General features: G+C 39.6%; 1 protein-coding gene across 1 annotated transcript in view; it reads left to right on the top strand.

Annotated features, from left to right (window-relative positions):
* USH2A (usherin) overlaps positions 1-24,904 on the top strand; it is a 665,459-nt gene that overhangs the window by 314,544 nt on the left and 326,011 nt on the right. Inside the window, 2 exon segments of the mRNA XM_042475774.1 lie at positions 19,538-19,697; positions 22,641-22,812. Coding sequence (XP_042331708.1) covers positions 19,538-19,697; positions 22,641-22,812 — 332 coding nt within the window.

Genomic DNA, 24,904 nt, shown 5'->3' with positions numbered 1-24,904 from the left:
GGACCATCCAGTCCAACCCCCTTCTGCTATGAAGTAATACATAGGATTCCATGGGATCCTAGAGGACATGTAGTCTGACCCCTGTTCAACATCAGGATGGCATTGGAAGATGGGACAAACCGAGGGTTTTCTTGGCATAAAGAGGAGTTTTGCCATGGGATGCCCCTGAAGCTGAGACAGTGTGACCCTCACAAATGAGAAGGGGAGGGGTCGGGTGCCAAGTGGCAATGCTCTTCTGCCAAGCAGGAATCCTCAAGAAGGTGCAGAGTGGGGTGCGATGGCAGGAATTCTGCCATGGATAAAACCTACCATGAAGGAATACCTAGGAGTTGGAGTTGAAGCTGAGAGCAAGTGACTTGCCCAAGGTCAGCCAGTGAATTTCTATGGTGGACTGGGAGGCTAGAGTTCTAATCCCAGCTCAGCCATGTAAATCCACAGGGTGACATTGGGTAAGTCACACTCTCTCATTCATGGATATTCTGCACTCTCCTTGGTAATTACTACTACTACTACTACTACTACTACTATTATTATTATTGCATGACCTTAGCATCACCATGGGAGAGGTGCAGAGAGAGAGAGTTGTTCATGCCCTGCCTCTGAGGCTGAGAGAGTGTGACCCTCACAAAAGAGAAGAAGGGGCAGGGTGCGGTGCAATGGCAGGAATTCTGCCATGATGGATAAAACCTAGCATTCGAAGGGATTCCAATAGGTCATCCAACCCCCCCCCCTTATACCATGAAGGAATACCTAAGAGTTGGAGTTGAAGCTGAGAGCAAGTGACTTGCCCAAGGTCAGCCAGTGAATTTCTATGGTGAACTGGGATCCCATGTATTCCTATGTATTACTGCATAGCAGAAGTGGACTGGATGGTCCTTGAGGGTCCCCCAACTCTAGTATTTCTTGTTTATTTGTTGAGATTTTTTTTTCTTTTGTGTGTGTCTGTGTGTGTGTGTGCCTTCTGGTTTTTTCAGAAGAGGAATGTTCATTAAACATCTGCCAAACTTCCCTTTGTCAGCCCCACCTCCTCCTCTTTCGTGAGAATTTTAATGGCAGAGCATGATGTAAAGAGGAGAAGGCTCCCTCCTTTAGTTCTGTTTTGTTTTTCAAAGCAAAGCTGTGAGTGAGAAAAGATGGGTGGGAATCACCCTAACAAAGGAAGTAGCTCCCAGTAAAAGCCAGTATGAATGGTAGCTTTACTCAAATCCTGGAGGTCGAATTGTCAGCTCAAAGTCTTATCTCTTCACTTCATTTTGAAATAATTAAAAATAAAAATTCTTACTCATCAATCGAGAAATGCTCAGAATTTCTTTTCTCTAAAATGTTATCGAAATTGTCGAATTAGGCATATTTCTACTAATTTTCGAATTTTGGAGAATATTCTTTACATCCCTACACCACACCACATAACACGCTGCATCATGGCACTCCTCTGGTACTGTGTCCACATGACACAGCACCAAAGGAGCACCTTCAAGCCACACCGCCGCAGCTATCATGACCTTTCCAGGGTGAAAAAGGAGCCACTCTTTGTGGCTCCTTTTTGCTCCCTGGTAAGGCCAGATCGGGGCCACGGTGTGCTGTTGCCAGGGCCCTGATCCGGCACACCTGAAGGTGGCTGCAGGCCACCCCTTAAGGGCAGTGTACACAGCCCCTTATAGTGTGTTTTGCAAGTGAAACCAATATACCCTCCCTTTGCAAACCGAACCATTGCTGAGGCTCAAGCTGTGTTTTTGTATTCATTATCCAGATTACTGACATAAACCATTATAGCCTTTTAGTTGATTCTGATTCCTTTCATGTTCTACTGTTATTCTAAAATATGTTGCTTTATTCCTGTCTTCCTCTGACTGAAGCTTATTACATAAAGTGCCATGTAGCTTCAAAAGTTGTTATAATTTTACAGGCCAGATGTATTCATAGCCATCACATAGAGATATACTTGCCACATCAATTTGGTTCTAGTTAAAGATGATATATTACCAAAAATAATAAATAGTACATACCCACTAAAATTAAGTAACATAAATCAAAGTATATAAGGAAAACAGCAGATTAGCATTCTTCAAGAAAGGCATAAACTTAATGTTTTAAGATGGTTATCATGAAGGAGATGAGGGAAGAGAGTTCATTACTGTTCCAATGATGGCATTACTGCAAATGCTAAGCTCCATTATTGCAGATGCACAGTATAAATGCAGCTTCAGCCTGCTGGTATTGATTTCTTTTTATGCCATTCCTAGCAAATGTCTATAATAACATGTAAATACACATCTGGATTCATAATTTAGTAATAGTGTTATTATTTAATCATCCTAATAAAGTCTATGTGACACAAGGTCTGCAGACGTAAGTGGAAAAAAAGAGTGAGCTAGAGGAAAAGCAGATTTTCATGCTGATGAGAGTGTATTGCTGTAGACCCTATAGATAAAAAGCATGTCCTTGCTAATTTTTGAACTAGGTTATCATTTTATGATAAATCTGAAGCACATAACAAGCAAGATGATGGCTCCAGTCCTGTCCAGTATTAAAGGTCTTTACTAATTTTAAATCATGGAATTTGGATATGGTCTTGGATTAGGTCAACTAGATTTTAAGACTGTTGAAGTAAGGCATTGTCTTCCTTTATATTTTTCATCCAGTTGATATGCCACAAGACTATGATGCTTATAATCTGTGTATTTAGATCAGCCTGGTCAAATAGAGCAGAGGTGGGTAACAGTAATTTTCCAGATATATTTGGACTACAACTCCATTCAACACTTTTGGCTGTGCTGGTTTTTAGACTATAACTTCTTGAATCTTCCTTCTAGCATGGCCAATAACCCTTGTTGGAGCTACAGTCCAAAACTCTAATTTTTCAGCCCTTCATTATAAACTGATTTAATGTAGTGTGGAGTGATTACATAAAAGCAAAGGATGGGGAAAGCCATATCAAAAGGTAAAATAGCAGGCTCTGATTTCCCCCAAAAAACTGTTTAAAATTAATCTCTCCTATTAATCCACTGGGTGGCCAATTTTCTCTAAGGATCAATTTGCAGTGACTGAATAATGATATTTATTGCTAGTTTTAGAAATATGGCTTAAGCTATGTTTGGGCAATTCACATTCTTCACCATTAGCTATGCTAGCCATTATACAGGCAGATCCTTGACAGTTTCTTCCTTGCATGCAGGGACAAATAATTGCAATTGTTTTCTCCCTGCTGTGGGAGAATATGAGCATTTCTCTGCAGAATTCTGCCTGTATTTAAATGTCCCAAAGTATCACAGAGAAATTATTCTGTACAGAAAAATATTTTCTACACAAAATCCATTTTTCTGCACATTAAAAAAATGCAGGAAACAGATGTTTGTGAAACACACACCTTTTTTGCACAGAAAACTCATTTTAATGCCTAGAAAACGACATTTTTCAGCACAGGAAACTTTTTTTGTACAAAAAAGTGTTTTTCTACACCTAGTAATTTATATGTGACACTCTGGGACATTTTAATATGTGGTGTAGTAATTTGAGTATTGAACTATGACTTTGGGGAGGAGGATTCAAATAGTTTTTTGTGGGTTTTTCAGGCTATGTGGCCATGTTCTAGAAGATATTCTTCCTGACGTTTCGCCAGCATCTGTGGCTGGCATCTTCAACGATTCTTCTGCAGATGCAGCCACAGATGCTTGGCGAAACGTCAGGAAGAATATCTTCTAGAACATGGCCACATAGCCCGAAAAAAAACACAAAACAACATGGATGCCAGCCATGAAAGCCTTCGACTTCAGGATTCAAATCTTTGCTCAGCCATGGAAACCTACTGGGTGATTTGCAAAGGCTTTTCCCCTTCTGAACAAATCTTGCAAAAAATAAAAATAAAAATAAAAATAAAAAATAATGGTAGGCTCACCTCAGAGTCTCCATAAGTCAGAAATAACTTGAAAGCACACAACAACAAGAAGAAGAACAAGAACAACAACAAAGAAAGCTGCACACCATTCTTGCTGGTTTATTCTTCTCAATGGGGTTTGTTCATTGCTAAGACCTAATTTTTTGACCTAGGAATGAATAATACAAACCCTGTTAAGCTTATCACACAGCACTTTTGGAGGAACAGGAACAGAATAGAATGGAACAGAACATGGGGAAAACCAGTGTTACTGCACAGGAGAATGCCGCTGGGAGTCCCCAAGCTGTTTCCCAGACGTTCCATGGCATCCGATTGTGAAGGACAATTTTGAATCATTCTTCAAAATCGGCTAGGCTGCCAGAAATGGCTGGGGAATGGTTTGGGGGCTCCTGGCAGCATTGGTGGCATTCTCTCGTGTGGTAACATATGCCCCCCCCCCGTTTTGTTCCGTTTCAGTTCCTCCAAGTGCCGTGTGATAAGCTTACGTGCTTCAATTTGGGAGCAAATAATAACCATTATTCTTTCAATCCCTATTAGCTATGTCCATGCCACCTATAATTCAACTATGTCTGGAGGGCTGCACTCTGTCTCTCCATTTTAAATACTAGATTACTGCATAAAATGTACAATTTATCATTAGTACTATAAGTGATAGGTATTTCTAAGAAATTTTGTCTTCCAGTTCCACACATTTGCAGGTAAAAATTTTGGTTATTTTTAAAACGTAATCAGACATCACTGCCAGCTTCTAAAAGACTTCCCTCTTAATTAGTATGATGTAAATATGAATTTATAATCCTTTTCAATCTAACAGTGAATGAATGATTCTGTGACACCAACACAGGCCTCTCCCCAAAATTTAGCATACTTATGTGCACATAACAAGGTATACCATAATATCTATCAGTTATTTAAAGTGTGTTGATAACTAAGATACACATAGCTCTCTTTAAACATTAAGGTATAAAGGGTTTTCCCGTCAGCTGAAATGCTTTGGGCTCCTGTCATGTTGTTGGCAGAAATTAATATCATTGTTCCCACAACAGCCAACCATTTTTCCTTGTAGTGTTAAGTTGCAGTAGGAAGGTGAATCTATGCATAATGGAAGGCTTTCTGTTTAAATTTATATGCAAATATAACACAGGGAATGGCAGCTGAACACTACTTAACATAGTATAAAATGTATGGGGGGGGGAATGAAGAGGGGGAAACGTCCATCTACAGATTAGGTGTGCATTCTTTGGTCTTATAAAGTGGACAATTGGTGGAATTTCTGGAGGTGGAGATATGAATGAACATTAGACTTCAGACACAAATCCCTGTTATAGTACTGTATCGCTATAACATGGTGCAGGGCAGGGTAGTGGTGGTGGCAAGGACTGACCACCAAATGAGCATTCTTCCGGCTGTCCCCGGCAAGTCTGCCAACTGTCTGCTTCTGCTTTTAGAATTAAAGAGCAGTCTTGTTGCCACCACTACTGCTGCTACCCCCCCCCCCCCAAGTTTGAAGCTGTTGTGTACAGGAGATTTATGGTCAGAGCACAAGGGCAAGAGGATAGCCCCCTGTGCTCTACCCAAAAAGGGACTTGTATACATATAAGTCACTAACAGCATGCTGGGATAGAAGGTGAAAGCACACAGCTTGCAAGCCATTTGGATGCAGGAGAACACAAAGAATGGTATTGTTTCCATTGTCACCACCACTGCTGTCCTGGAACTGCTCCTCACCCTGGTTGGACTTCAAAAAAATCCATTTAATTATTGGTGGCAAACCTGCAAGTAATGAAATCCACAGAAATTAAACTCACAAAAGTTGAGGGTTGACTGTAGCCAATGACACTGTGTGGTCACAATATCTTTGGGTGGAGCAGCCAGCTAACAAAGTGTTTTGTCCATCAGTGCAGCTGTATGCTGTCTTGTGTGAGCACCAATTCCCCTTTCTTCCTAGCCAATACTAGGACAATATCACACTACACTATTATAGTGCTGTTATTCCACTTTAACTTCTAGATCAGGATTTGGAGTTTAGGATGCATTTAGGATTCTCAACAATAGAGCTCTTAGACCTCATTAAACTACAAACCCCAGAATTCTACAGGAGGCATTCATAGCAGTTAAAGTGGAATAATAGTGGTATAACAGTGTAGTGTGATATTGTAGTTCGAAATATTTGCTACAGAGCTCTAGGGCCACAGTTTAGGGGAGTGAACTAGACTTTCTTGCAGAAAATCTAAGGAATTTATGAAACTGCAAATCTTAGAATTCCATAGGATGGAGCCATACAGTTAAAGTAGTATCAAACTGTTATAACTATGCCGTGTGGATATATACAAAGTGATTGCTTATTATTATTTTTTTATCCTAGGGGCAAAATGAAAAAAATTAAGTTGTCATTACACTATGTAATCATTGGAAGAAATGGATGTATCCCTCAAAAGGGGGGGGGGAATGTGCAGATATTAATTAATGATGTAATTTCTTAGTGGAGTAGCATCTACCCTGTTTTCCTACTTAAGGGCATATTTGTTGTGTATCTCACGTCCCATATATTTTGCCAGTGAAGTGTTTCAGAAGTGCCTTGTGACAATAGATCTAGGAAACTACACCCCGGTCAACCTTACCTCAATACCAGAGAAAATATTGGAATGGATTATAAGAAGTCTGCTTGTAAGTATCTAGTTGACAATGCAGTGATTTGTAGGAACCAGCATGGGTTTGTCAAGAATGAATCCTGCTAAACTATTTTATATCTTTTTGGGAGATAAGATCACTAGTTTAGTACAGTCAGCCCTCCATGGATTCAAGCATCCACTGTTTGGAAATATTGAAAAACTGTATAAATTCCAAACAGCAAACTTTGATTTTGCCATTTTATGTACAGGGCACCATTTTACTATGCCACTGTATTTAATGGGACTTGAGCACCCACAGATTTTCTAATCCATGGGTGGTCCTGGAACCAAAACCCAGAGGATACCAAGGGCCCAGTGTAGATAGTGGAAATTCTGTAGATACCATTTATCTGGATTTCAGCAAAGCATTTGATAAAGTTCTCCCTGATATTTTGACTAGCAAATTTATTAAATGTGGAATATACTGGAACATTGTCAGATGGATCCATACTTGGTTAAAAATCTGTGTTCATAGAGTTATCATCAATCTCTGTGCTTCAGAATTGAATGAAGTTTCAAGTGTAGTGCTACGGGGTTCTGTCTTGGGGCCAACACTTTTCAAAATTTTTATCAATGTCTTAGGGTCAGAACAGATAGCCCATAAAAGATGACTTCAGGGCATCATCAGAGTGTGGCAGAGTGCGGCAAAGAAGGAAAGAACCCTGAATATATCTCTAATTACCGCCCGATTACACTGCTCAACCTTGATTACAAAATATATGCATCAATACTTGCAGATAGGTTTAAAACATTTCTAGGGAATTGGGTTTATGAGGAACAGGCAGGATTCCTTCCTGGAAGATATCTAAAAAACAACATTAGAGTATTACTGAATATCTTTGAATATTATGAGATCCATAAAGGTCAAAATTAGGGGCAGTATTTTTAGATCTCGAGAAAGCATTCGATAACATCAACTGGGAATGCTTGATGACTCTTCTAGAAGAAACTGGAATTTGTGGCAGATTTTTAAATGGCATCCAAAACATTTACAAATTTCCAAATACCCAAATACTTGTTAATGGACAAAGAACAAAAAAATGCAAAATCACTAAAGGAACATGTCAGGAATGCCCCCTTTCTCCGCTTCTTTTTGTAATGGCTATGGAAATAATGATCAAAAAAATCCAATACCAGAAAGAAATCAGAGTACCAAAAGTACAAAGCTTTAAATATCACCTATGTGCATATGCAGATGATGTCATAATCTTCTTAGATAACCTGATAGTAAGCATTCAAAAATTGGAAGAAATCCTAGAAGAATTTGGCGATAATGTCGGCGTTAACCTGAACAAAAATAAAAGTGAGATTATAACCAAAAATCTAACAGTAAAAGAGACTGATGAACTCAAGGAAAAAACAGATTTCCAGATAATTGACAAAACTAAATATTTAGGGATTATAGTTACTAATCAAAATGCAGATCTGTATGAAAATAATTACGAAAACACCTGGAAGAATATTTAAAAAGACCTAAATAACTGAAATAACAAACAATTGTCATTTTTGGGTAAGAGTGGCAATAATTCAAAAGTATGTTTTACCTAAAATGTTATTTTTATTCCAAACACTTCCTATATTGACAAACAAACAACCATTTTTGATCTGGAAAAAAGATATGATGTACTTTATTTGGCAAGGGAAAAAAAAAACAGAATAAAAACCGTAGTCATGCAAGACAGAAAGGAAAGAGGTGGGCTAGGTCTTCCAAATCTTGAATGATATTACAATGCATGTTCATTCTTATGGATAAGAGATTGGATTCTCCTAGATAACCCAAAATTGCTAGAATTAGAAGGAATTAAAATGAAACAAGGATGTCACACACATCTATACTGTATTATTATGCCCCTCAACTAGACAAAGGATTTAATTCTCACCGTATTAGGAAATTTTTATTTAAAGTTTGGAAATCGTATAAAAAAAAAGTTATTCAAAAATCCTGATGTGAGCCTCATCACAAGAAGTCTTTCATAAATGAGAATATCAGGGACCCTATACTTGGATCAAATATGATGTCCTTTTGATAGATACAAAGGGGAAAATTAAAATTAAATTGAAAGAACAGTTAGAACAAGAAGGGATAATTATAGACTGGTTACATTATATCCAAATAAGAGAAGAATTCAGAAAAGATATCAAAAATGTAGGAATAGAGACAGAACACACAGAACTAAGAGTAATTTCCCCAGCCTTTCTCTGACTGTAATTCCTCAGGATTTTTCTGGACACTCTTTACCAAGGACTCTCCTAGTCCTTAACCTGGATACTCAAAACCTCTATCCAACTGCCCCTCTTAGCAGTATACCTCAGCCACCTTGGCTGTTAAAATCCCTCAGGGTCTAATAAACCCTATCTGGCCCCTATCCAGTTCACATATGCTCCTCTCTTCCTATTTATACTTGCTCCTGGGAGTAGCCCCCATCTTTTCATGGCTAAGCTGGCTTTGGCAGTTGCCAGGTTCACTCGGATTTGATGTTGCCAATGTCCCAGTCTGCCTTTTCTCCACAGGTGTATTTTAAGAATTCTATGGACAAGTTGGAGTGGGTTCAAAGAAGGACACCAAGGATGATAAACAGTATGAAGAACAAAATCTTTGAGGAAAGGTTGAGGGAGTTGGACAACCTGGTGAAGAGAGGACTAAGGTGTTACATGATTGCACTCTCTAAACATCTAAAGGCCTGTCACAGAGAGAAAGGTGCATACAGTGGTACCTCGGGTTACGAAATTAATTTGTTCCGCCGCCGCTTTCGTAACCCGAAAAGCCTTCGCAAGCCGAAAACCCATAGGCGCTAATGGGGAAAAGCCGCGATTTCGTGTGAAATAGCGCCGAAAAGCACCAAAATTTTCTTCGTAACCCGAAATAACCTTCGTAACCCGGAACAGTTATTTCCTATGGGATTTTTTCGTATCCCGGAAATTTCGTAACGTGGGTATTTCGTATCCCGGGGTACCACTGTATTTGTTCTCTACTGTCCAGGGAGAAGGACCAGGTCTAATGGTTTTAAGTTATAGGATTGTAGCTTTCAATGGAACATAAGAAGGAATGTCCTGACAATGAGAACTGTTTGGCAGGGGAACTAATTGCCTAGGGAAGGATTACCTTCTTTGGGCTTTCTTTCTCTGGATTTCTTCAGAAAGAGACAAGACACTTAGGTGCTAGGGATGGTCTAGCTGGATTTCCTGCACTGAGCAGGGGATTGTCCTTCCAACTCTGTGATTCTATGGTCTTAATATGCCTAATAATTAATGGGCTGTTTCTAAAGAATTTGAGCAGTGACTGGAGGGTTCTATGTCTAGCAACATAAACTGAAGGGTGGTGTAGAATGGGCACACAGGCACTAGCAAGAGTACAAGAAGATTGCAAGGTTGAATTTATAATAATAATAAAAATTAAATAATAACATTTTATTTATATGCTGCCTCTCCCGCAGGATCAAGGCGACTTATAATATCAAATAAAATACAGTATAATATACAACATATATTAAAATACATTCTATTACTCCCCCCCCCCCCACTATACTATAATAAAGTATCATTTAATGTGTAACTGGCTGATGAGAGAGTAGAATAAGGCAGCTAATGTAGGGTGTCATTAGAAAGGCAGAAACGTCATTTATTTAAAAGTTAGTTATTTTACTCTCATTGTATTTCTTATGTTGTATTTTCTGTACTTGTACAATAAGAAGGGTGCTTATGGTATGTCTGCAGTCTGATGGCAGGGCAAGCATTTGTCATTCCGCCTCAGGCAGCAAGTGCCTTGGGACAGCTCTGATAGTCAATAAATACTACACTGAACATTTAATCTGTAGCAAGTTGTAACTCCTCCCAACCTGCATACACTCCAGGGGGAGTAGAACTCTCACTTCAATTCACACACCCAGTTGAACTGCTTTCCTTGTTCCCAGTGTGGAATATTTTCAGCACTAAAACTTTCAGCACTAATATTGATTGACTGATGGTGTTGGAGATGTTGTGTCCCTTGGCTTATGATGTCTCTCAGAATTCCATCTTGTCCTCAGGGGAACTTAACACACTCTTTAACTTATACATGAAACTGCTGTGAAAGCCAGTTGAGGAGGTTTGCTGCCACATAATGTGGTGATGATTCTTTTGTCCATCCAAATCCAGGGAAGTTGTTTAAGATGTGAACTGGTGACTGATGAATGTATTGGCCGAGGGCAATGTCTGTGGGAACCTTAATCCAGACAAGGCAAAGATGTGCTTTTGGATAGTCCACATTTCCTCTGTTTCTTCTGCAGGGAAGAATCCTGTTTTTCTACCATTCTACCATTTTTGGATGTTTTCAAATATTGGTGCTTTCTGCACCGGCATTTGGGACGTCCAGAGGACGTCCCATTTTAAAAAAGGGGCGTCTCTTATAGACGCCCCTGGGCCTAGTACGGACTCCGTCCGTACAAGATGGCGCCGGCCCTTCTACATGGCCGGCACCATCTTTGCGTATCGGACGCCGAGCGTCCGTACGCGTCGCGTCGCTTGTGACGTAGCGAGTGCGCCCCTGGCGCCTTGCTACGTCGCAAATGCGACGGAAAAAGAAGCTCCATTTTGGAGCTTCTTTTTCGGTCCACGCGGGAGTCGGGCCGTGTGAAGGCTCCGGCTCCCCCGCGGACTTACTGGCGGCGGCGGCAGAGCGCCGCAAAGCGGAGGTATGTACCCCGCCATTCTTTCCATCCCTACCTCTTGTATTCCGCTGAGCATGGATGTTCACATTTCGGTGATGGTATAGAAGTCTTTTCACAGCGAATGTTGTTGTACCATTAGTTTCTGTTCCTCACACTCTTAGATCTTACCATGAAAAATGGGCTTCTTGGTGGCTGCCCCTTCGCAGTGAACTTCCCTGGCAAAAGTGATCAGGCTCACTCAGTCTCCATTGTCCTTCTTCCACCTGGCAAAGACAGGTTCATTTGCATAGACCTTTGGTGTTTAAGCTGACTTGCAAATGAAGTTTTAAATTAGTGATTCCTGGATGTTTTTCCTTAGTGATATTTTTATTTTATTTCTATGTTTTTGTTTAACTACTTCATCTATTTAAATTTAAGCATTACTTTTGTGAGCTGGTTTAAGCATCATTGATAGAAAGGAGACATAAGAAATAGGCACGATTGGGGAAGAAGTTGAATAATATTTTTTAAAAAAGATTTTCACAGCTTGCATTCTGCCATCAAAAATCCTTGTCCTACGTCCTGCTTGATATTCAAGATGACAACTGTCTCAGTTTGGAAAGGATTATTTTGATTAATCCTCTGTCATCTCACTTTCTCAATTGCTTTCAAAATGTCTCAGTTTCTTTCATTTCCTCCCACTTTCCCCTTTTGTCTTCAGTTTACCTCCATTGTTGCAAATGGAATCCAAAGGACAAACATAGTTTTCACTCTGTTAACTCAGAAAAGGGAGAGAGAAGGGGTGGAATTTTGCATTTCCTTGAAGACTCAAGCAAAAGCAAACTGCTACAGCATTTCCTAGTTTGTCTGTTCTTCCTCATAACCTTTGTTATTTTGACTGTATTCTCATGTTGCTTGGTCACGCATATCCTGTAGGGGTCCTAGTGGCACAATGGTTAAATGCTAGTACTGCAGCCACTCACTCACAAACTGCAAGGTTGTGTGTTCAATACCAGCCAGGGGACCAGGGTCAACTCAGCCTTGCATCCTTCAAGGTCGCTAAAATGAGTATCCAGCTTGTTGGGGGCAATTAGCTTACACATTGTAAAGTGCTTAGGAAGTCCTTAAGTGCATTGATAAGCGGTATAGAAATGTACTTGCTATTGCTATTTGTGAAATTTTGGAGAGTATCAGATGAGGATTGAATAAATGCAGGAATCTTATCATCTTAGGCCTATTATTCTATCACCATTGGGTTGCTTGTGAGGATTTAACCTAAAATAATTTGGAACAAAATGAACTGTGGTACTATCATGTATATCTTCTCTGCATTCTTATAGAAAGGGCAGCATATGAAAAATAAACCCCCATGGCTACAACATTCTTGTATTTTAGAATGGCCCAGGATTGTTTCTCATATCTAAGTACTTCCAGAATTATAACACTGGTCTAATATGCTTGTTGAAAAGAAATCATGAAAGCTATGTATAGCCAGTTTCTGAAAAGGAGAGACTATTCCAACTTTCAGCTTTAATGGATAATAAGTAAGCAGGACACTTCTAGCCTGGGTACCCAGGGAAGCTAGGAAAATAACAGAAACATAGAACAGAGGGAATTGAAAAATATACCTTGATCTGTGTGCTTGAGATTGGGGAATTCAGAAGTCTCTTAAGGGTTCACTACTTGTGAATTATGCATCTCACACTCACTAGTAGGCGTAAATGCATAATTCTAATCTGTTCTTATTATTTATTTATAACACACCAGTGGAATGTAAATTGTCTGCCTCCTTTCAACAAGCTTATCATGCCATTTAAGGTATGCAGATATTTCAGGGGAGTCTACATAGACAATTTGCCTCGGCGAGCACATTGATTCCAATTAAAGGGCATATAAACTGCTAATGATAAATTTAACTTGCTCTCCCTGGCTCACAGGTGGTCTGCACAGGGGGTGTTGCATGAGAAAGTCAACAGAAAATTATTCATCCTGAAATAATATGCACAATACATCTTAACCTTCTTGGTTTTAACTCACACCCCTCCACCTGTGTTTATGGTACTTAAAAAAGAGAAAATGATATGCATGAAGATGCAGAAGATAATTTAAGGACAATTTCCCACTCTCTGCCAGTTGAGGCTAAACTTGGCAAGAAAAAGGGATGGTGGGGAGGACTGCTGTAGCACATATGGGGCTTCTCACAGACAGTGTGACTCACTAAGGACACCCCATTTCCTAAGGGCAAACTACACCTTATGTGGTTTGCTCTAGAGGGTAGCATTTTTTTCTTTCACAGATATCTGGAGGATTACTGGATATGTATGGATCATGACTTTGTAGGAGGAGGCTTTAACCTTTTATCTTCTGCTAAGGTCTTAATCTGGACTTTGGTTCCCATGCCTGTTATGCATTTTGCTCCAGTGGGAAGTCTCTCTTGCCCTGCATGGAAATAGGCATGAGTGACAAGTGACCTTTGTTGCACTTCTTTGTGACAGTGACAGGACTCAGTGGGAGTGGAGAGAACTCCGACTAGCCTGGTAGGTTAAACTGTAGCCTACTCTAGGCAAAGGCCCAGGATCAGTTTTCCCTTCTCCATTCTTTCTAAAAAAAATTTCATGTATGCTTGCAAATAAATGAAGAGTAACTTCACTAATGTAAAAAGGAGGGGGAAAGTATGATGAAATCTGATCTTCTTTTGTCATGTTAGACTGTCTGAAAGAATGATATCTAATTATTTTGTTGTTAGTGTGTGCATTAAAGTCCATTTGACTTATGGCAACACTAAGGTGATCTTATGAGATTAGTGGCCAGGGTAGGTTACAGGGAGCATGAGACTCCCTTGTTACAACAACACCACTGGCTACTGGTCCATTTCCAGGCACAATTTGAAGTGTCAATTAGCAGCTATAAATCCCCGTACATGTTGAGTTCAAGCTATCTGAAAGACTGTATCTTCCTATATGAGGCCACAATTATGCCTCCTTATTTGGAGTACATCTGAATAACATTTATCTCAGTTTTAACTCATGTCTTCATCTTTCCTACTTTATGAAATTCATGTATCTTTTGTATTTGGATGCAAGTACAAAATGTAGCACACAAATAGCCTTTATTCCAGATAAAATTGTGGCAACTTTCATTTTAGCATGATTTCCCCCCCCAAAGATTAAATTTAACATTATCCAATATCCAATTGTCATGTTTCCTAAATCAATCGAATATTTACAAGCAAGCATATTTTGGAATAGGATGTAAGAATCTGATTAAGACCAATTAGTCCTTGATTTAATACAGTGGTTTTCCATTTACAGTTATATAAACCTGTTGTAATAGAATTGTAAAATAATTGCCCAAAATGGCTGTTTCTCAAGTGGGTTTTCTAATAGTACTTAACTGTGAATTGGCTGTTTTATACTATGAACACTGTTCTCCCCGCTACACACACATACTTTCCCCCTCCTTTTTACATGAGTGAAGTTACTCTTCATTTATTTGCAAGCATACATGATCAGGATTGGGACCAGCATGTCTGACTCTTCACTAATTGAAATGAGAAAGCAAAGAAATATTAATTAAGCCATGGATGGCAATGTAATGACCTCATTTAAACCAACCATGCAAAGAAATTCAGATTTAATGCTGAAAAATAGGGCTCACGGTAGAGGCCAATAGATGAACCTTATGTAGATGGATATTTACATAGATATAACCACATTTATGTTTGCTCTGTTCCACCAGCATGACAGTGATTAGAATATGGCTCTTGATATTTAAAAAAAATACAAAACAAACTAACTGTCCATTTCTGGACAGTTTAGCTGAATTTTAAAAATGTAATTCATAGCTTTAGCTCCCTATGAAAATCAACTAAAATTTCTCTACCGTGCACAACAACGAAAAGATAATATGTCTGTTTGGACTGTTTTGCAATAGATTTGCAAGCTGTATGAAATACTAAATACTATTTCTTCATCAGTAATTACTGTATCTACAGACTTTCTCCATATTTTTAGAGCAACCTAAGTGCTTTCAGTTTACAAAACATATATTTATGTTATACATATACAAAACTTATATTTATGAAAGCAATGTTTTTGTAACACATGTTTGAAGCCGCTTATAGATACCCTGGAAAACATTATATATCTCAAATGCTCACTAGAATTTAACACAACATTATGATAGTTTAGATGTCAATGACACCATAAAAATAGCCTCTGAAACTTCATATCGAGATCAGTTTCTTGACAGGAGCTATTACAGTGGTGTCACTGGATATACAACCAATGGCCACTGGAGTTTCACCACCTGTGATATTAACCAAAGCGAAATGACTATAACCTGTCGCCCTGGAAATCTCAATTCTACATGCTAGGCAGAGTTATAACTCTCCTTATTCATCTTTTTGAAAGCGTATACATGATGAATGATGAAAAGAAAACATTTCTGTCAAAAATGTGATTTTAAAGTGATGCTTGCAAGTTAGAAACTTGTCTAAATAACAAAGATTCACAGCACAGTCATATGCATGTCTTCTCCGAAGAGTAAGTCCTATAGAGCTGAATGAGATTTATTTTCTCCCAGTTCTTCAGGCTTTCTTATCTCATGGTTATTATTCTTAAGGTGTTACCCTCTGATGACAATCACTGTCTACATGAACAAAAAATGCTAGGATGCTCAGCCATGCCTTGTTGCTTCCGATGTGGTGTCCATCCAGGGAATCACAGTGAACACCTGTAAAACACAATAGTTTTATTTCAGCTTTTTAAAAAAGCTCAGGCAGGTGATTAATTTATCTCATGGCTACATGATCATACCAAGGCTGATAGTCCAAACTCCATAGACCTGGGAAGGATATTCAAAAATATTCTAAAAATGGTTAAAAATGTGTTTCTAGACTGTCAAGAAAAAGTGACAAGGGGGATCCTTAACTGCTGTGAATCTTTATAATACAGGACATATTCTACACTGAATTCCCACATGATTAATTTTTCAGACTAGCATGGCTATGTCTTTGAATGTGACTCAATGAACAGGACCTGAGATCTCCATTTCAAAAAACAGCGAACTCTTGCAATTAGTTGTTTAGGGCCTCTTTTAGCATATTCCCTTCCCATGCTTATGCAGTTGTTTTAAAGTCATATACATTTTTTACTATTGATTGAAATACTGTAACTTGGGATTGGGGAAGCGCTATTGAAAGAACAATGAAAACCGGTAACAACATTGTTGGGGAACCATCACTCACTTTAATGTTGAACTGATGTGAGTTCGTCCCAAACTATTTTGGCAGCATGGTCAGGAAAGGTATTGTTTTCAAACAGTAATACAGTGGTACCTCGGGATACGAAATACCCAGGTTACGAAATTTTCGGGATACGAAAAAATCCCATAGGGAATCATTGTTCCGGGTTACGAATGTTTTTTCGGGTTACGAAAAAACTTTTGGTGCTTTTTTCGGCTTTTTCGCACGGAATCGCGGCTTTTCCCCATTAGCGCCTATGGCAATTCGGCTTACGAAGGCTTTTTGGGTTACGAAAGCGGCCGCGGAACGAATTACTTTCGTAACCCAAGGCACCACTGTACAATGTTGTCAGGGAACTTGCAGTCCTTCTTGTAGTAGAAAGCTTTCAACCCACATATGTTCTTGTTCTCCTTATAAAATGCACTGAGAGACATTATTGCTATGATTTGCTTGGGGGAACTATCAATACCTTCATAATAACAGCAGCCATTAAGCCAATTAACACCCACATCTGAGTCCTATTTGCATGTCTAACAACCAGAACATTTCACAGACTTTACACTAAGGAAAGTATAAAAACTGCCATGCTTTACAGAGTAAAGATTGAAGGTGGGCATAAGAAAAAGAAGTAACAAAAGAATACATGCATACAGAATGTGGGTAGAGAAAAAGAACCATTGAAGAAAGTGTAAAAATTTCAGGATAGAAGACTTATGGTAGCTAGGAGTGTGCTATTGCATACATAAATGAGAGACATCACTTTAAGTCCCGATGAGACATATAGCATTGTATAGATTAAAAGGGGGCAATAGCTGGCTTTTAATTTACTAATGTGAGAGTAATAACACAATAAAAACATTCAATTTCTGTGAAGACTTAAAGGGAAATCATTCCTTGCTTATTGGTTCATGTTGTAAATTGAGATCAATGAAATCCCTCCAACAAATGCATGAAATCAATTGCAAAACAGCATATAATTTGTGATCCATATTGTTTGACATTAATGGGCAAGGTTTTCATACACTGGGGTAAATTTCCTTTTAACATATCTAGGGATAATTCTTGTGGATCTATTTCTAATGCTTCTTAGAGTGATCTGTTTTTCATGTCCACAACTGCCTACATTTGCTCTTATGCAAATAACCCAATCAAGCAAATGGAAAACAAGATGCCGCAATCAGGAGGGTTTGACAAGCAGTAACCTTAGAGTTTTAGGGGAGTGCCCAGGATGTAGATTTATGTTTCTACCTGAATCTGTTGAAACAATTGATCCATTATGAAGCACTTGAATAGGTCAATTTCAGACAAGCAGTACAAATCAGATCAGATGCGGCAAGTAATTGATGCTGGTTTGATTTAAATGCTCAATTTCTGTTGTTCGCTGCCAACTAAAATTCAGTTTGGTGTCTTCTAACATGGTGACTTCTCCCCCTCCCTCCTTGTGGTAACTTACCATGCTATGTTTGAAAGAAATAATTAAATATATGAAGAAACATGGAAACATTCCAGAACCACCCCTGCAAATGTGTAATACATGTAAAGCAGGTGCATATCCTTGCAGAGGCTGGTATAGTTGGCAAATTCAAATTACAGGAAGATCCTGCATCTGGGAAGAAACCATTGTGATAGAGCTTGATACTGTATGTCTTTTTTGTGTGCGAAGCAATTTTGACACTATCTCCATACCAGGAAGAATCAGTTTTAATTACAAGAATCATCATAGAACATCTGCTCATTTTAAATTTCAGAATCTAAGTGGGGTTTGGCCTGATTAGTCTTTCAATGGGGAACTAGCAGGGCATAGCAGGAATCTAAAGGTAGGTCTAGGAGATAAGCCTGTGCAAAATCCTGGAGAGCCACTACCAGTGAGAACTGATGGTACTGGGCTAGTTGAGACAATAGTATGATTCAGTATCCAAGTACTTCACACTCATATCTCACAGTTCTTCACTCTCCTCCTTTACTTTGACTAGAACTTAAATGGTATTGTGGATTTATAAAGGAATGGAGCCCCAGAGCCCATTGTTTGGAAAGTTTGGCGTGATACAGACCACCCCTTGGGGGCGGCTTGCAGGCGCCGCAATCCCTACTGTATCAGGGCCTGAGCAGCCACAGTGGCAGCCCCGGAGGCTCTGATCTGCCGCTTTTCCAGGCCTTGGGGAAGCGGCAAAATGCTGCTTCCGCCCGGCCTGGAAAGGGGTGTCCTTGGGGCTTCATGCCCCAGGACATCCCAGGGAGCCACTGCTGGGAGAGAAAGGGGCCACTTGGCCCCTTTCCCCCCGGCTTCGTTCCTGCAGCCGTTTGGTGGCTGCGGGAACGAGGCACTCCCCAGGAAGGAGCTCCATTCTGGAGCCGCTGAAAGGGCGCCACAAGTGCCCTGCAGTGGCGTGAGCAAGTCACACCCTCACTGCACCGTTTGGCTGCAGCGCGGCCACGACATCATAATGGCGGGCCCCATGTACACAGGGCACCGCCATTATCATACCCCAGTTACATGCTAGGATTGCAGGGTGTCTGTAAAGGATGCCCCGAGGCAACCCTAGCACATATCCAGGATGTGCTAAAGGGACCGTCTGTCAAGGGCCAAAGAAACACACATTCAGGACAAACACAACTAATTCTAAGAAAAGAAAGGGAAACAATTTTAAAAGAGTACCAGTAGTAGACGTAGCCTAACATGCATCACTATTTTTGTAACTTGAAGTAGATTTCACATGTGAGACATCATTAAAAAATGTCATAAAATTTATTTGTAATAATTGAGGAATCTCTTTGGGCTAGAAAGGTTCCTGAATAATCCTTTGGAAATGTCTATGTATATGTATAAATTCTAATAAAAATTAATAAAATAAAAAGGAAATGTCTATGTATGTGGATTTGTTATAATATATGTATACATTCGCTTGAAAAAGACAAATTAATATATGGTTAATACAGTATATGTTAAATGTGTACAGTGTCTTGATGTTCAAAAAATGCATGGAGATGCAGCAGTCAAATATTTTTCTTTTCAGTGTTTTTGAATATAATCCTTTATGAAATCCAAAAGCAAAAATTAAAAGGGCCATATCTTTTTCCTTTCTTATATATACATGTATAGGTTTAAGAGTTTTTACAGCATACCAGTTTCTAATCACTGCCTGCACTATTGTTGGCTGTACAAACAGTTCCCAAGTCATCTTGCTTACAGCACAGCTACCACCAAGTCATGTGGATGCACCAATCCTGACGGTTTTGGATTCTAAAACAATATATGCACAGTTAAGTACTTTTTTTCCTATTTCACTAGTGGAAAAAAAATACCTTTCCCCCCATTTCTCCAGTTTTCTTTTTCGAGTACTGGGGTTATTTTCCTCCTGGTTTTCAGGAATGATCAGGATTGTATATACTAAACAATTATATCATTATGATTATATTTATGATTTTATTTTAACTGTCATTGCTCCATCCTATGGACTCCTGGGATTTACAGTTTAGGAAAGGATATATAGAATCCTAGCTAAAGATCTCAAGTGCTTCAGCAAACTAGAAGCCCCAGGATTCATAGGTTGTGGCAATTAAAATGAAATACAGTGATAATAATCGTGTGGTGTGTCTAGATTTCAGAGGATCACAAGAAGAAGTTTGCCAGGATCCTCAAATGTGACTGATTTATTTATTTGTTCTGTGCTGTGCCAACCTAGCAGTTTGAAAGTATTCAAATGCAAATAGGTAAATAGGTACCACTTTGGTGGGAAGGTAAGCAGCATTCTGTGCAAACATGCTGGCCACATAATCACAGAGTAGTCTCTGATAATGCTGGCTCTTTGGCTTAGTAATGGAGATGAGCACTGCCCCCTATAGTCAGGCATGACTTGACAACCTTGTCAACAGGGAATACCTTTACTTTTACCTTTTATGTACAGTCAGCCCTTTGTATTCATAGGGGTTCAATTCTGGACCTAGCCATGGATACCAAAACTAATACCCTTTGTTTTTAATGGTGGCACACTGTGCATGTGGCCACACTGGCATGGCTGCATGCACACACCATCATTTGAGAGAATAGGGCGGGGCCATCCATGGATGCTCAAATCCACAGATGGCAAGCCTACAGCTGGGACAGGCTAGCTGTATTTATTTATTTATTTATTTGATCTATAGCTCAGCTTTCTCTCAGCATTGTGACCCAAGGCACTGCACATAGTGCATTTAAAAACTAGAGCAAATTAAAGCATAATAAATTATAATATTAAAACAAAATTAATCAAATTTCATATTAATACATATTTAAATTAAACATTGGTTACAAAGTACATAAATTAACATAATAAGAGTTAAAAATTAAGAAATACAGCATGCATTTATAGCTTTCTGAATAAGGCCAACTGAGCTTGGATTAGAGCTCTTGGATCAGAGTTCCACAGTTTGAGTACAGCCACTGAGAAGGCCCTCATGTCTGGAAGCAGTCTGGGTCTTAACAATATTCATAAATGAAGTTTGAAGTAGACTTGATATTAAGTGCCCACCTACATGTAAAATGACTTTTTTCAAAAAGAAAAGAAAGTAATTACACAGAAAGGTGATCAAGACCAGGGGTCCTTACACATTCAACTTCACTTTTACTGCCAAGGCTACATCATGTGGATTTGTGGCTTAGATGGGGCACTAGAACTCTCTAGCTGAGAATTCTAAATGGCCTTCCTCAAACTTCAAATCCCAGGATTCCATAGGATGAAACCATGCCATTTAAAGTGAAATCTGTAATTGTGTATGGTAAAAAGATGCCAGAATGTTGGACAATGGATTAAAACATGTGCAATAACTAGAATCCCAATGAAAATCTCCTAAAGTGAAAGCTTTTGCTGGTTTCTGAAGATTCCATTCATGATTTTTTTTTTTTAGTACAAAAAGATCTTGCAATTTCGAGAAAAAAAGAGTTTCACAACCTAGTGATAGGCATGACCTTCTGAACACCTCCTGCCAGTCAGAACTCAGTAATAATAGGGGAAAAGTGAATCTTCACCAGAGCTCCATTCCAGCCCCAACATAGATTATTATTGCTTCAGTTTAGTTCCTCTAAAACCACGTGATCCATTTAATCCAACTTGGAATCAGGACAGTCCTCCATCGTAAAGACAAGCTGGTTTGAATGGCCCTAGCCACTGTGGTCATGTGCTGCCTGTTTCAAATTATTTTAGCCCATGTGCTAACAGAATTGACATCTGTCGCCATTTTTTTCCCCTTCAACATGTATGCCTATATCCACAGGGGCTACAAAAAATAATAACAACATGGCATACTATGCAGAATTTTTGACCTCCTCTGAACAAATTTTGCCAAGAAAACTCCATGATGGGTTCGCCTTAGGGTTGCTGTAAGTTGGAAATGACTTGAAGGCACACAACAACATTTAGGTTATACTTGTGGCCAACAGGAGGGTGGAAGAAAAGGAAGAGCACCAGTAGTTAGATTCTGACAGCCAGTCCACAATTATGATGCCATCCTCCAGGACCTCTGACAGGTCCTGTGAATGCCTCCATTGTCCTGTGCCTGCCTGACAGCCTTCAATGTGTGGTAGGAGTGTAGTCCTCAGGTGTACTCAAGGACTAGAGGGAGGTCAAAAAAATGATGAGCAGCATTCTCTTCATCAGTGTTTCCTGCACTTGAGAGGCCCTTTTTTCATTTCTTTTCCACAAGTATTTGAACATTCTTTTCACCTCTAATTCTACCTAGAGTATACTCACTAATAACACAAATAGAGCTTCTTAGTCACAGCTGTCTTAAATCTGACTAATTTCCGTGGATTTTGTTCATTACATTCCGTGAGTTTTGACATGTTGTTTGTTTCACATATTACTTCGATATTTCCTTTAGACTCTGTTGTTATTGTTGTTGTTGTTGTTGTTGTTATGTGCCTCCAAGTCATTCCTGATTTATGGGGCAATCCTGAGCAACCCTATCATGGGGCTTTCTTGGCAAGATTTATTTAGAAGGATTGGTCTTCCTCTGAGGCTGAGAGAGTATGACTTGCCCAAGGTTGTGAGTTTCTGTGGCTGAGCAGGCATTTGAATTCTGGTCTCCCAGTATCATAGTTTTAACACTCAGACCATTATACCAAGCCATATTATTTTTCACCCTTAGTTGCTTCTACAAGGGTTATTTTCTTTTAATTACTATGTGACATGTTTTTGTCTGCAATTATGTATTTCTTTTATTTTTAGGTGGAAAGCACCAGAAGAAGTAAATGGAAATTTACTTGGCTATATTCTGTATATTAACAGTGATGACACAAATGATTCCTCTTGGAATGTAATCTATAATTCTTCATATCTCTTTCGGGACTATACAGTCCAACAACTTTTCCCTGGAACTGTATACTTCATAAAGCTAGCAGTAAGTAATAAACAAATTATGACAATGAAACAGTTGAGCAAATGAGAACTTGTTAATATAATAATATTTGTATTTTAGAGAAGTACACTGACAGCTAGAATTAGTTTGGACTTTTCCCCCAGCTCTACAGAAAATGGTCCACTTCTACCTTGACTAATTTGGAGCCAGCCCACTTCTTTTTTGGGCCCAAATGCAGAACTGAAATGTGGAAATCTGAAAGTTTATGCTTCTAGTGATAGGATGTGTTTATTACTTGAAGTTCTTTATGGACCACTGTTGTGAAAGGTATAGGTACCATGAAGATGGCTCTCTAAGGTGCTTTACAGAGCACCCAAAAAGGGCACTCTGCTGGCGCCCGTGTTTGCTGCGTGAGGGAGCTGCAGCGGACAAACCGCGTGGCTCCCCTGCACAGCAAAAAGAACCTGCAAAAAGCGAGTTCTTCTTGCTGTGCAGTTGTGATGCCTCAAAGCACCAATGGTGCACTTGTGGTGTCACAATTGCAGTGCAACATGCGTACGCTAAGCGTCCATCACGTCAAAATGGCGGCACCCATGTGTATAGGGCGCCACCATTTTTACATCCCCAGTACGTACTAGGGGTGAGGCCTGATTGGATGCTGCATCCTTGGCCAACCCCTAGTACGTACTAGGGGCAGAGCAAAGGCCCATCTGTAATGGGCCTAAGTTACAAACCTGCACATTTTCAGAACAATTAGTGAAAGTATGTAATGTTAAGTTCCACACTTAAATAGTAATGTGTCCTTCAGTTAGCCTGAAACTGAGCTGTAATAAACTACTGATATGGAAAGAATATGTTCTTATGACTGTCATCTTTCAGCCAACTTATCCCATCTGTTCTTGCCATCCCACTTTACTGTTATTCTCTCTTTGTAGTTCCACATAGCACTACCAGCACTTCTTGCAAGGAATAAATGAATAATCAACATTGCTGCTTGACCTGTTTTTTATCATCATCTTTAATTCAGGTTCCATGGAATTAATTTGATGGTTTACTGCTAACACTTTACTATTGTTTACTATACTAATAGTTTACTATGGCTAAGGTTTAGACTACCTGAAGTACTGTATTCTCCCATTTGATCCAGCCCTATCCCAAAAGTATTTAGGGCAGGCTCTTGTTTTGGTTCCATCACACTCACAGGTAAGTCTGGTGAGAACCCAAGAGTGTATCTGTTCAGTTCCCTCCAAGCTCTAAAACTCTGTTCCAAGTGGGGTCAGACTGGCTCCCGCCTTACTGTCCTTCCACATTTGTTGTTGTTTCAAAGGACTTGAAAATTCACTGTAATGACTTTCTGCCCCACCACCATCACAAGCACAGTTGATGGGGGCACGAGAGAGGGCATTTTCTGTGACTGCCCCTAGACCAGTGGTTCCCAACCTTTTTCTGGCTGCGACTCCCTTGTGATTGGAAGCCCCGCTACTTCTTCTGGCCGACAGGCTCCCTGATTGGCTGGGAGTCCGGGAAGGGGTGGGACTTCCAGCCACAGCTGTGCCATGCAAGGCTGAAGCCCCACGTAATTTAGGTGGTGGTAACGGCAGGCCAGGGGAGGCCTTGCTGCCCTGGAGGTGGAAGAGGAGGAGGAGGTGGGCTGGAGGAGGAGGAGGAAGAGGAGGGGTGAGCCCAACCGGGCGACCCATATGAAAGGGTCACTTGACCCGCAAAGGGACGCAGCCCACAGATTGGGAACCACTGCCCTAGACTGTGAAACTCTGCCCAGGGAGACCAGAATGGCCCCCTCCTTATTGGCCTTCCACCGGCAAGCGAAGACCTACCTGTTCAGACAAGCTTTTAAAGCAGAAGATTTTTAAAGAATGGGCTGGCTGTTGTATTCTTTTAAATTATTTTAAACACCTTTAACTTTTTAAACTATATTTTATTCTTTTATGCAATCTGTTTTAATATTGTAATGATTTAATTCTAGTTTAATGTAACATTTTTCTATGTTTTTAATTGTACTGTTTTTTAATCTTGTAAGCTGCTCTGAGTCCCAGTTTTGGAGAAAGAGTTGGATATAAATAAATATGATGATGATGATGATGATGATGATGATGATGATGATGATGATGATGAT

The sequence above is a fragment of the Sceloporus undulatus genome, chromosome 1, assembly GCF_019175285.1.
Source record: "Sceloporus undulatus isolate JIND9_A2432 ecotype Alabama chromosome 1, SceUnd_v1.1, whole genome shotgun sequence".
NCBI lineage: Eukaryota > Metazoa > Chordata > Lepidosauria > Squamata > Phrynosomatidae > Sceloporus > Sceloporus undulatus.
This window is presented reverse-complemented; position numbering and strand designations above follow the sequence as displayed.